This window comes from Labeo rohita, chromosome 18, assembly GCF_022985175.1.
Source record: "Labeo rohita strain BAU-BD-2019 chromosome 18, IGBB_LRoh.1.0, whole genome shotgun sequence".
NCBI classification, from domain to species: domain Eukaryota; kingdom Metazoa; phylum Chordata; class Actinopteri; order Cypriniformes; family Cyprinidae; genus Labeo; species Labeo rohita.
In genome coordinates this window covers 14,106,471-14,119,043 of record NC_066886.1, presented here as the reverse complement: position 1 = coordinate 14,119,043, position 12,573 = coordinate 14,106,471, and the positions used below count along the sequence as shown (strand labels likewise).

The following is a 12,573-nucleotide window of genomic DNA, read 5'->3' as shown; positions in this document are numbered from 1 at the left end:
TATTTATCATCTTTATAAACAAAGCACAGAAACGAACCTAGAAAAATAAATGCTGTAAAAAGTCATTATTTTGTGATACCTAATGCATGAAAAAAAAAGCAAATATTCACTGTAAAGGGTTACCATTTTCCATAATTATGCAAACCAGAGTAACAAAGTAAGATCTGTTCGTAAAGAAGGGGTACAAAAATCCCGGAGAAGGAAGAAGCGTGTGTATTACCATCGTCAGCAGTTCTGCATTGAGGCGCAGTATGACACTGTTAAGTAGAGAAACAGAGAGCCACTGTGCCTGTGTATGAGAGAGAGAGCGCCACACTGCTGACTCAAGCCCTCTAACCTCAAATCACACAAAAGAGGTTTAAAGGAAGAGAAGGGAAGCGAGTGAATATTGAAGACAGGTACCCTTTGTGTTTAGGCTCCTTCAGTGCATAGTTTAAGCAGGAACCCTGCTGTGTTGAAGCGAAACAGCCATTGGAATTTGAAGAGGTCTGATTTAAAGTCACATTGACTGAGCAATGATATGCAAGCACTTAAAAGCCATCAAAACCAGAAACAGACAGTTTAGTAGAGGCAGAGGGAACATTTTTAGCATGAACATTAAGTGACGGATGATAAAGGGATGAGAGAGGTGGGGTCCAAGCTGCTTTCCTGCTCCACAAGTCAACGCCCCATACTGTATATCCTGTGCAGGGAAAAATATGACTTCCTGTTCAGCAAACATTCACAGTCTCAGAGGACCGACGAGAGCATCTGTCCAAAATAACCTTTTGTAAGGAGATGTGAAGACCCCGAGGAAGATCACAACAGTGATTTACTCTTAAACATGCACAAACTCCACAGATGGACTGCAAGGGCCATTTTGGATTGGTTTAGTACAACATCAGAGGAAATACAACCCGTGCACACACCACCGCTGAAACATATTTGTGTGTCATCGCTGGTTTTCCCTACAGGCAGATATGGAATTATAGAGGATCAAAGACTCCCTATCATAGCTGTCAGAGATCAATGACACGTCTGACATTCCCTCTAGCCCTGCACGGCAAACACACAGACGTCTCCATCCATTTACCAGCACCAACCCCACTGAAGGAGATCACATCTAATTACTGTAATATAACAACATCAATAACAAAGAATTAATTATAGTCAAGCGCTAATGAGTTATTCACTTCTGTGTCAGTGAAACACAAAACAGAACTATTAAAAACCACTTTGTTTCATTAATTAACTGACACAATGGTTGTAAAGTGTAATTTCGCATGTACTGAGAAGGATCTGAACAACAAAATGCAGGAGTAAAGGGATGAAGCGGGGTGGTACCTGGATTCAGAGGAGAGCGGTACAGATGCCTGTGGCTCAGAGACCTCTTCTTTCTGCTTCAAAGCCTTCTCCTCATTCTTTAGAAAACTTTTGGCCTCTCGCGAGTCTGCGTCTACCTCTTTCGTGACCCTGTGGACCACAACAAAAGATATAATGCTCAAAATACTCACTGTGCATTTTAAAATGTTAAAAAAAAAATAAAATACACTACTATATACACACATACACACACATTATATATATATATAAACTGCCGTTCAAAAGTTTGGATTTTTAATGCGTTATAAAGAAGTCTCTTATGCTCATCAAGGATGCATTAATTTGATCAAAAACAGTAATATTGTGACATTACAATTTAAAATAACTGTGTTCTATTTTAAAATAGAATTTATTGCTATGATTAAAGCTGAATTTTTAGCATCATTACTCCAGTCTTTAATGTCACATGATCCTTCTGAAATCATTCTAATATGAATAATATTTTCTAATATTTTTTGGAGCCTTTTTTAAAGGATTTTTAATAAACAAAAAGTCAAAAATAACAGCATTTATTAAACACAGAAATCCTTTGTAACAGTATACACAACTATTCAAAAGTCTGAGGTCAGTACATTAAAAAAAAACACTTTTATTCAGCAAGGATGTGTTAAATTGATAAAAAGTTATAGTAGATACTTATATTGTTAGACTTTTAATAAAAGCTGTTCTTTTTAACTTTTTATTTATCAAAGAATTCAGGGGAAAAAAAAAAAAAAAAAAAAACAGATTCCAAAAGAAAATTAAGCAGCACAATTGTTTCCAACATTGATAATAAAAGTAATAAATCAGCATATTAGAATGATTTCTAAAGGATCATGTGACACTGAAAACTATATAGTAATGGCTGATGAAAATTCAGCTTTGCATGAAAGGAACAAATTATATTTTAAAGTATATTAAAATAGAAAACCATTATATTAAAAAGTAATTTTACTGTGTTCTTTTCAGTATTTCTGATCAAATAAATTCCGCCTTGATGAGCATAAGAGACTTCTTTATAAAACATCTTTGTAAAAAATTTTACTGATCCCAAATATTGCTGATCCCATTTTTTTTAAAAAGAAATTAATACATCTATTCAGGAAGGATGCATTACATTGATGAAACGTAACAGTAAAAAAAGACATTTATAATGTTAAAAAAAGAGATTTAATGCTGTAACAGAAAAAAAGACATGAAACGTAACAGTAAAAAAAGACATTTATAATGTTAAAAAAGACATTTATAATGTTAAAAAAAAGATTTAATGCTGTAGTTTTTTTTTTTTTAGTTTTTTTTTTACTTTTTTAGTTCAAAGAATCTACAAATATCCAATATCCACAATTGTTTTCAACATTGATAATAATACAAAATGTTTCTTGAGCACCAAATCTGCATATTAGAATGATTTCTAAAGGATGTGTGCGAAATACTTAAAGAAAATTTAGCGTTACCATTAAAATTACATTTTAAAATACATTAAATTGAATTTTATTTTTCTTTTAATTTTAAATGGCAATACTATTTTACAAAATCACTGCTTAACTTTTTCACTGTTGTGTATTTTTCTTCTTTTGTACCAAAAAAATATTTGGACATATAAGCCATGCTTTAAAACATAAAGTAAAAAAAAAGCAAAAGTGGTAATTAGGAAATACAGAAAAAAAAATATTAGCAGAACATTAAACAAATAAATAATAAAATACCTTAGGCCTAAAATTATCCAAAAATTAATATATATATTGGATATATTGATATATACTGTCAAACATTAGTGAACCTACACCAGGCTTCATTTGTTTGCAGAAGTCACTATTTTTTTAATATTCTGCCATTTATGCAGTAAAATTCAAACACTTTTAAATATCACAAGTGTCTAAATACTTTTGGGGCCACTGTATTGTGATTCTTATTAACATTTGTTCTATAAAAACATCTTGTGTTCATCAAATGAGTTCAAAGCTTGTCAGTGCTTTGTGCTTGGCAGGATTTGAATTTTTTACTGGCTCATAAATACAATGTACTGGAATTAATTATTGAAAAGCAACAATACTAGACGACTGCACTGTTATTAACTATTAAATGACAGCATTCACTGAAATGGCCCACATATTTCAATACGTTTTTTGATTTCGTTTATAACATGCACACATAAAAAAACTGCCTATCTGCACAAATCATCCTTATGAAAAGAACATGTTTCTGAAGAATTGTCTAGAGCATGTTTGGCTCTACATCTAATTAATGAAGGTGTGCTGCCATCTGGTGGCTATATAAAAGGCTTACAGTTACACAAGACAGTTACACTTACCGAACTTCTTCTCCTGCAAAATCAAACACCTTGGTAATTGTGATTTTGGAGGATTCTTTTGGTTTGTCCTCCTGCTGCCGAGACGTTGTAGAGGGTTTACTAGGCTTGTCTGTACCAGATGTAGATGTAGACTATAAGAGATACAAACAAAAACATGCACATTAATCTAACAGACAATTAAATAAAACACAAGCACATAAAATTTAATTTTACAAACTTAAATTTTAAAAATACATAATGCTTTCTGACTGTAGTATCAACACACATACACAAAAAGTTTCACAGCAGCCCAAACGGAGCCAAGACAGAAATCTAGTGTTAGTACATGAAAATTAAAATCAATAAATTATATATCTTACTTCACTTTGATCGTTTTCTTGAGTTGATGGTTACCTGCTGAGAACCTGTACTTGGAGCTGCAGCTTGGGGTCGAGGGCCAACATCACTTAAAAAACTAGCCCAAAGATCATCTGCTTTCTTCTTCTGCTTCTCTTCGTTGTTTTCTTTTGACACAGTTAGTTACAAAATGATCTTCTTTTGGCTCATCTTCACCTTTCTGTTGGTCTGCTGATCCACCCTCACCATCTCCTTCCAGTTTAAGGCCTCCTTTTTTCCTTTTCCTTTGTAAATATGAATAAAGTGAGAACATTTTCTCTTACAATCAGTTTTACTTGGAATTAAAATATACTTAAGTAAAAGACATAGAATACCTCATAGGAATGTTTGCTTTAGCTTTCTTCTTTTTCGTTTTCACGTGCTCTGACCGTTGCGCGTCATCATCTTCCCCTTCCAGTGCGTCCTCCTTAACACATTCATTCATATCATCCTCGCTCAGATTATCATCTAATCAATTAAAGAAAACAATGAAACTAATGTGAATAAATCATATTTTTAACATAAAGACAAAATGATCACAGCAAATGGCAAACTAATGCATTTGTGAGTTGCTGGAGCACTGTTGGTTGAAGAGAAAAAACACTTAATGCTACTAAAAATGTCTGTTATCCCTTTCAATGAATATATTTTTTAAAAATACTTGGAAGCAGAAAAGAAAGACCAGCAGGGGTCTTGGTGAATTATATAAGTTATTGTTTACATCCTTGTTCACAACCAAATAAACCTATTTCACAGAGGAGTGAATATGAACAAGTATGAAGAAATATACCATATACACATTCTAGGTAATACTGAGATAATAGATTTATGTTGTAGATAATTCTGAAAGTGTAAACCCAAAATGAGCAATAGCTATGATGATGCTGTTTGTGTAATTGTTTTTGCATATCACAAATCACACGTTAAAAAAAAAAAAATAATTTCTAAATGGAGCAATATATGTTTACATAAAAAGAGCACAGGCGAGTTAGCTTAGCTACATCTGAGCTCTTGCTGCTCATATACTACAATGCAAACTTCATGCTAAAATCTCTTACCAGAAGGGACATAGTCTTCATCCTCATTTGAGGAATAACCGTCCGAGTCGTAATCCGAATAATTCATCTTTATTTCTCTATGTGATTCGCTGTGTTTGCTGCTAAATCAGATAAAGAGTTCGATAACAACTATATGAAACACTGTTGCTAACCAGCTAGCTTGGAGCAAACGTGCAGTTTGCTTTACTAGAAACCCAGCATGTTAGCTTTGCTAGCATCATCTGATCTATAAAAGCTTCGTCTTCGTCTCCATTCGGAACAGCCGTTTCTTTTCAACTGCAAGCTCTTTGCTAGAATGGACCTTAAGCAACCTTATGCTAAAAAAAAAAAAAAAAAAACAATGGCAGAAAACAACAACAATAATAAAATATTATTAAAACTAAAATACGGTCAAGAATGGACTTATATTCAGCCTTCCTAGTTCTTCTAGTAATTTTTTAAATGTAATTTTTTTAATATAATATAATACATACATTTTCACATACCAAACTTGTGCTAAATTCAGTGACAGAAAATATTTAGAAATATTTATTAAAAGCAATAACAACATTGATAAACCGGGTTAGTATTATTATTAAAGGTCAACTATTATTATTAAGGTAATTATAATAAATTATAATAAAATATAATATATTAAAATACAGTTAATACAATAATAATATTCTGCCTTCCTGCCTCTTCCATTCTATAATCAATTCTTTGTTTATTTAATTTTATTTTATTTAATTTTATTTTTTTCCATGTTTTTTTCAACCAACCTTGTGCTTAAAAAAAAATGTAACAAAAATATTTGAAAATTATTTATTTACAACAACAACAACAACAATAAATGGGATTATTATTATGGATAGTCTACAACATAAGATGGAATAATAAAATAAAATAATAAAAAAACAACTTCTTTTCTATTTATTCATTTCAGTTTAAACTTTAACATTCTATCCATATAATAAGCTATCCGAATCAGTTTATATTATATATAATAATAATAATAATAATAATAATAATAATAAAGGTCAAATATTATTACGGTATTTATAATAAAATATAATAAATTAAAATACAGTAAATAAATTAATAATAATCTGCCCTTCTGCCTTTCTTCGTATTTGTTTTCATGTACCAACCTTGTGCTAAAAAACAGTGACAAATATTTGAAAATTACTTACTAAAAACAATAACAACAAACGGGATTATTATTATTATTATGGACAGTCTACAACATAAGATGGAATAATAAAATAAAATAAAATAATAAAAAAAACAACTTCTTTTCTATTTATTCATTTCAGTTTAAACTTTAACATTCTATCCATATGATAAGCTATCTGAATCAGTTTATATGGATATGAAAAGGGATAATAATAATAATAATAATAATAATAATAATAATAATAATAATAATAATGAAGGTCAAATATTATTACGGTATTTATAATAAAATATAATAAATTAAAATACAGTAAAAAAATTAATAATAATCTGCCCTTCTGCCTTTCTTCGTATTTGTTTTCATGTACCAACCTTGTGCTAAAAAACAGTGACAAATATTTGAAAATTATTTACTAAAAACAATAACAACAAACGGGATTATTATTATTATTATGGACAGTCTACAACATAAGATGGAATATTAAAATAAAATAGAATAATAAAAAAAAAAACTTCTTTTCTATTTATTAAATAAAGGTCAACTATTATTATTAAGGCCTTTACAATAAATGCAACTAATTAAATACAGTGAAGAAGTTGAAACAATTCTGCCCTCCTGCCTCTTCTATTCAGTGCAACAGTGACAAAAATATTTCCAAAATATTTATTAACAACAATAAACGAACTTATTATTGTAGGCGGTCCAAAACATAAATTGAAATAAAATAAAATAAAATGAAGTATTCATTTCAGCTTACACTTTCGCATTCTATCCATATGATAAGCGAATCGGTTTTTACGGATGCCGAGAAGTGACAAACGCTACAAACCCTACAGGCCCCGCCCACGAGCCTGTCGCAAATCGCAGGTGACAGGAAGATAATCTCAACCCCGACACAGTTGTGGTCGTTAAAACTATATTTTCCCTGTTTTTAAACAGAATTACAGAGCGTTAGTAGATTGGCAGTGCTTTTAGTTTAATGAAAGTAAATCCGCGCACTTATCGCGTTTCCGCAGATCAAATGGATGTTCATGCAGATGGATGAGCATCTGTGCTAAAAACAAACGCTAAACTCAAGCCCACATTCCTTTTCTAATGCTGTTATTTGACGGATTTGACATATTCCTCACGAATGAGCGCAGCGTTGATCTTCAGAGAAATGCAGGACGAATATAGCGTAGGATTCGTGAAGCAGATCCTTAGTTTGAATTTGGTGCCGAGGAAAAATGCCACCAACTGCGGGAGGAACGACACCTCTCTGTGCGATTTCTCCGGTGAGTATTCACACCACAGCAGACAAAACACATCATTTCGATCGGCTACTGTTTCTACTGTTATCAGACACTATTGTTGTGTTGTATGATTCGCACTGCACTTTAAAAGTGCTCAAGCTTTCGGACTGATAATGGGTTAGCAACTAATGCTAATGTATTAGCTTGTCCTGCTAATGTTAAATGCTTTTGAATGTTTGTGTCTGCTAAAATTATGGTGTAATTTTTGTCTGTTAATATATAGGTAGACATGTAAACAGAATGACAGACTGACATACGGATGACAGTCCTTACTACATAGGCAAATAGACTATCTATCTATCTATCTATCTATCTATCATATCAGGCATACAGAACAATATTGCTGATTAATTCCATGCAAAGGTCAACCTTACCATCAAAAAATAAAGTTTTTTTATTATACTGATAGCACAGATGTCAACATTTGGTGGTTCAAATATGCATATCTCTTAAAGTTTTTAAAGCACTTTTTGTTTTAGTGCTATTTTCAGGCTTGTCACATCCACAGCTGTGCATATTCCTCATAAATAGACATGTCAAAATCAAAATAAAGACATCACTGACATTAGAACAATATTACTACAGATATCTATCTATCTGTCTATCTAGATAGACAGAACAACAGACATACAGAATGATATATATTACTACAGGTAGATAGGGAGATATTGATATATCTATCTGTCTATCTATCCATTTATCTATCTTTAGACGTTATTATAGACACATTTATCTGTTCTATTTGTGGACAGACAGAACAACAGACATTACTACAGATAAATAGGCAGATATCTATCTATCTGTATGTCTATCTTTGTCTCAACTTATATCTTCTATCTTTATATCTTCTTCTATCTTTCTTTAGACAGAACAACATATTACTACAAACAGACATTTATGTGTCATTCTCTCTATCTTTGGACAGACAGAACAACAGTTGTATAGAACGATAGATATTACTACAGGTAGATAGGCAGATATCTATCATCTATCTATTTATTTATCTGTCTGTTTATTTATCTATTTATCTATCTTTAGACAGAATGACATATTACTACAGACATCTGTCTATCTGTCATATCTGTCTATCTGTGTATCTATCTATCTTTAGACTGAACGACAGATATCACTAAAAAGACATCAATCTGTCGTTTTATATATCTATGTATCTATCTATCTATCTATCTATCTATCTATCTGTCATCTATCTGTGGACCAACAGACATACAGTATGATAGATATTACTACTAAGAGATAAGCAGATATCTATCTATCTATCTATCTGTCATCGACAGACAGCATGACAGATATCACTACAGAAAGACTAATAGACATTCAACAGATAGACATTTGTCTATCTCTCTATTGTTCTGTATATAGTAGGGCCCTGTGAAATCTGTTTTATTTTTTCCCAAATTCCGTTTTATTTCTTTCCGAATTCTGTTTTTTCCATTTTAATTTTTCTGGATTCTGTTTTTTTATTTTAATTTTTCTCAACTGGTTTATAATGATTAAATTAAATTGTATTAATCAAAGAGCATGTCTAATTAATTAAAATCATGAAACTTATACAATTTCACAATTTAATAAAGGTTTAACAAAAATGACATGTTTAGGGCCCTATGTAATGTTTTCTTTTTTTCTCACCGTATGTTTTATTGTTATCAAATTCTGTGTTTTAGCATGTCTTATGAAAAAACCTTATGAAAGGTTTTTTTACCCTCAGAAATTTTGTGTTGTGTATTTAAAATGTTCTGGTTATGAAATGAAGGCATAAAACATTTATCTTTTAATTATTGAAAATTAAGCAAACTTTTTTTTTTTCATTTATAAAATGACTCAGCAGATATTGTTAATGTATTTATGTCCTAATTTTGTGAGACGACAGAAATCACTGCAAGCGTCACACACACTTCAGTGTGTGTAGTAAACAAAACCGCTCATCTGCTCCATTCATTAAAACAGACACATGCAGAACATGCAGGATTCACATTTAAATGGTATTTTGCTGTGTAATATTTACAGATACTAGTCCATATTGTGGTTTGATTTAAGTGTATTGACCTACTTTTGATTAATTAATTTAGACTTTGATAAATTCTGTGACATTCCGCATTATTCAGTAAATTTTTATGACTGGATTCCGTGATTCTGTCTGCGTTTTCCGCATCGCGGAAATCATAGGGCCCTATATAGTAATGTCTGTCTGTCTATTGACCTATTCGATCTGTGTCTATCTGTCTGTCCTATTCATATATCAATCCATCCATCTCTGTACCTGTCAATCTGTGTGTCTACCCATCCATTCATTCATCCATCTCTCTACCTGTCTTGTCTTTTTATCTTCAAGTTGTGTGAGGGAAATGTGAAGTTAAATATTTTATTTGCAATATTACAGGATTGAATTATGACGAATGACACTTCACCACTAACAAACAGTCCTACTTTCAATGATGCCAGATCCTTTCTAAGGTTATGTGGGAGATGTTTACATCACAGGTGTGGGAAGGTTTGATAGACTGTTGTTGGCTGATGTTCAGGTTTTCGATGCGTTTCTGAATGTGATATCTTGCTTTTGGCAGAGATGTGGTATGGTGTGTTCCTGTGGGCTGTTGTCTCCTCATTGGTGTTCCACCTGCCTGCTGCCCTCCTGGCTCTGGCAACCCTTCGGAGACATAAGATGGCACGATTTTTTCCAATCGGCATCCTGCTCATGGGCATCATCGGCCCGCTGTTTGGAGGGGTTCTCACTAGTATGTAGCTTGTGTTTTTCTAGTTACACCTGAAATATAATAATGAATATAAAATACATCTAGACCAAGGGTGTCCCGTCCAGCTCTTGAAGGGCTACTGTCCTGCAGAGTTTAGTTCTGACTCCAATCAAACACAATTGAACCAAAGTATTCAAGGTCTTCAGAATTACTACACTCTTCCAGGTAGATATGTTGGGGGAAGCTGGAGATAAACTCTGCAGGACATTGACCCTCCAGGACCAGAATAGACATACAAAATGCTGGTATTTATATATTTTATTTATATGCTATACAATGTATAAATATAAATGTCTTACAGGTGCAGCCATAGCAGGAGTTTATAAAGCGGCTGGGAAGAGCATGTTCTCCTTGGAGGCCTTGGTGTTTGGAGTAGGACAGTCGTTGTGTGTTTTTATAATTTCCTTCCTCAGAGTTCTGGCTACCCTGTAGCACAAAGACATTGGCACACCAGGCTGCCATCACAAGGAGAGGAAGCGGTTCAGTCACCTGGGCGTCATATGCAAAACATGGAGGCCTTACTTCCCAAACAGTCCCGACAACTTGTTTCCTTTGATACAGAACAACGGTATTTTTTCCAAACGGGTTTCTGATGAGTTCTTCGAGTACCATGGGAGTTTTCATTTGGAAACGAAACATTACGAGCTACCTTTAAAGCAGAGCTAGCCTTGCGTTACAGGTGGAGTCATCTTGCACATGTGTATTTTTTTTAAATGGTCATTATAGATGATATTTTGGTTGTTAGTTTCTTTTCATTTTCTTTCTTAACACTAAGTCTTTTATAAAGTTTTGGATGAGGTAAAGATGTACATACTAAAGCCCATTCCAGCTTGCCCTTAAATTATGCTTGGGAGGAACAACTTGCATTCACTTTGCACTGATTATATGAATCCATTAGGCCAAAGGCTAGAAATATCAATTTGTTCTTTTCTTCACAAAGTTTTACATGTATTTTGCCCCTAACCGTGGGCATATTTGAAGAGATTACAGTTGTTTGTGGACTTTGACATTGTAATCGTTTCTCAGCGTGAGATTTCCGTCTGGAGTGGCTTTTGTTGGTTAAATTACATATTTGTGATCTGTTTTTACATTTAAAATCATTTTTGAATTTGTTTTTCAAGTGGGCTCTGGGATTTGGCCTTCACTTTGTTATTTCTGTATATATTAGAGTGACACAATCTTGTTTGCCCATAAGATTCTGTATGTGGCAGCCTCACCTTTTATGCCTAACATGTGAATGTAAACCAGATTTCAGCTGAATCCATCGTAGAATCACTTAAACTTTCACCAAAGAAATTCTAACACTATTCTACAGTCGCTATACACTGTTATTTTTAGTAGAGAAAGCTCATGTGGAAAGATCAAACTAAATTACTATAGAATGTACAAAATGATCAGAATCAGAAACCTACGTTTATGTACAGAAGTATATAAAATGTTTAAGTTGCAAAAAAGTGTACTCACACATGTAGATGTTCTCCCTATCAGCAAGAGGTGTAATTCTGAAACAAATATGAATATGATCTTAACACAAAGTAGCATAATTTTAGACTTATCTAAGGAATTATCAGCCTGACATCTAAACCAAACTTATTTCTCAAATATCAGTTTCACATTTCTTCAGCATACGCATTTGTACACTTATGTTTTCCCATATTACAAGCCCTCAGGAAGTTCTTGTGTTCTGGAAGTTTCATTCAAAGCTCGTGTGGTGTGAGTTAATGTAAATCAGACTAATCTTTTACGATTGGAGCGCTAACATTAGTGGGACGCGCTGAAAGCTATGCTTTATTCGTCTGAGCCTATGGTCTCTCAATTGCACAAATGGATTTATTTTTCTAAAGTCCAATCATTCATGGTGGAGTGACTGCTCATTGTTTTTGTGGTTTGTCTTTGATTGTATGGTCTTCTTGAGAAAAATGGATTTACTCTTTACAACCTACTTTCTGTTTATTATTTTTTTCTGGGCAAGTTTAATTTTCTTATTGTATAATAAGTGCCAATTGCTAGTATTTTCATGAAATAAAATGGTTTAGATTATAATAACACCACCTGGTTTTGCTATCGTGATTTACTGTCCTGCAGCTTAGATGTAATATGTTGGCCAGGGAGCTAAATGAGTGCCTCAGACATGAAAATAACAGCTGAAAGAGTAGTAAGAACAATTTGGTTGTATTCCAAAAGGAGGGTGGTTTACTCACACCACTCTTATCTGTGGTTTAGTGCAGCTTCTGTGTTCTCCAGCACTTCTACACTCACAGATGGCTCTCCT

The 12,573-nt window shown here is 32.9% G+C and overlaps 2 protein-coding genes across 2 annotated transcripts in view; one reads left to right on the top strand and one right to left on the bottom strand.

The window, feature by feature from the left end:
* cfdp1 (craniofacial development protein 1) overlaps positions 1–5,340 on the bottom strand; it is a 35,497-nt gene extending 30,157 nt beyond the window's left edge. The window contains 6 exon segments of the mRNA XM_051134300.1: positions 1,324–1,452; positions 3,653–3,783; positions 4,046–4,165; positions 4,167–4,272; positions 4,363–4,495; positions 5,086–5,340. Of these exon segments, the coding sequence (XP_050990257.1) occupies positions 1,324–1,452; positions 3,653–3,783; positions 4,046–4,165; positions 4,167–4,272; positions 4,363–4,495; positions 5,086–5,152 (686 nt within the window). The 5' untranslated portion in view covers positions 5,153–5,340.
* A 1,719-nt stretch (positions 5,341–7,059) lies between these two features.
* Positions 7,060–12,349, top strand: tmem170a (transmembrane protein 170A). Its single transcript, XM_051135766.1, has 3 exons — positions 7,060–7,512; positions 10,113–10,283; positions 10,603–12,349. The coding sequence occupies exons 1-3, from the start codon at positions 7,371–7,373 to the stop codon at positions 10,731–10,733; spliced, it is 444 nt and encodes a 147-aa protein (XP_050991723.1). The 5' UTR covers positions 7,060–7,370; the 3' UTR covers positions 10,734–12,349.
* Positions 12,350–12,573: the final 224 nt, after the last annotated feature.

Bases quoted from the DNA above. Each gene is read 5' to 3' on its own strand.
- tmem170a (XM_051135766.1), top strand. From the start codon at position 7,371: ATGAGCGCAGCGTTGATCTTCAGAGAAATGCAGGACGAATATAGCGTA. The intron at 7,513-10,112 runs GTGAGTATTCAC...TGCTTTTGGCAG, and splicing joins CTCTCTGTGCGATTTCTCCG to AGATGTGGTATGGTGTGTTC. The intron at 10,284-10,602 runs GTATGTAGCTTG...AATGTCTTACAG, and splicing joins GTTTGGAGGGGTTCTCACTA to GTGCAGCCATAGCAGGAGTT.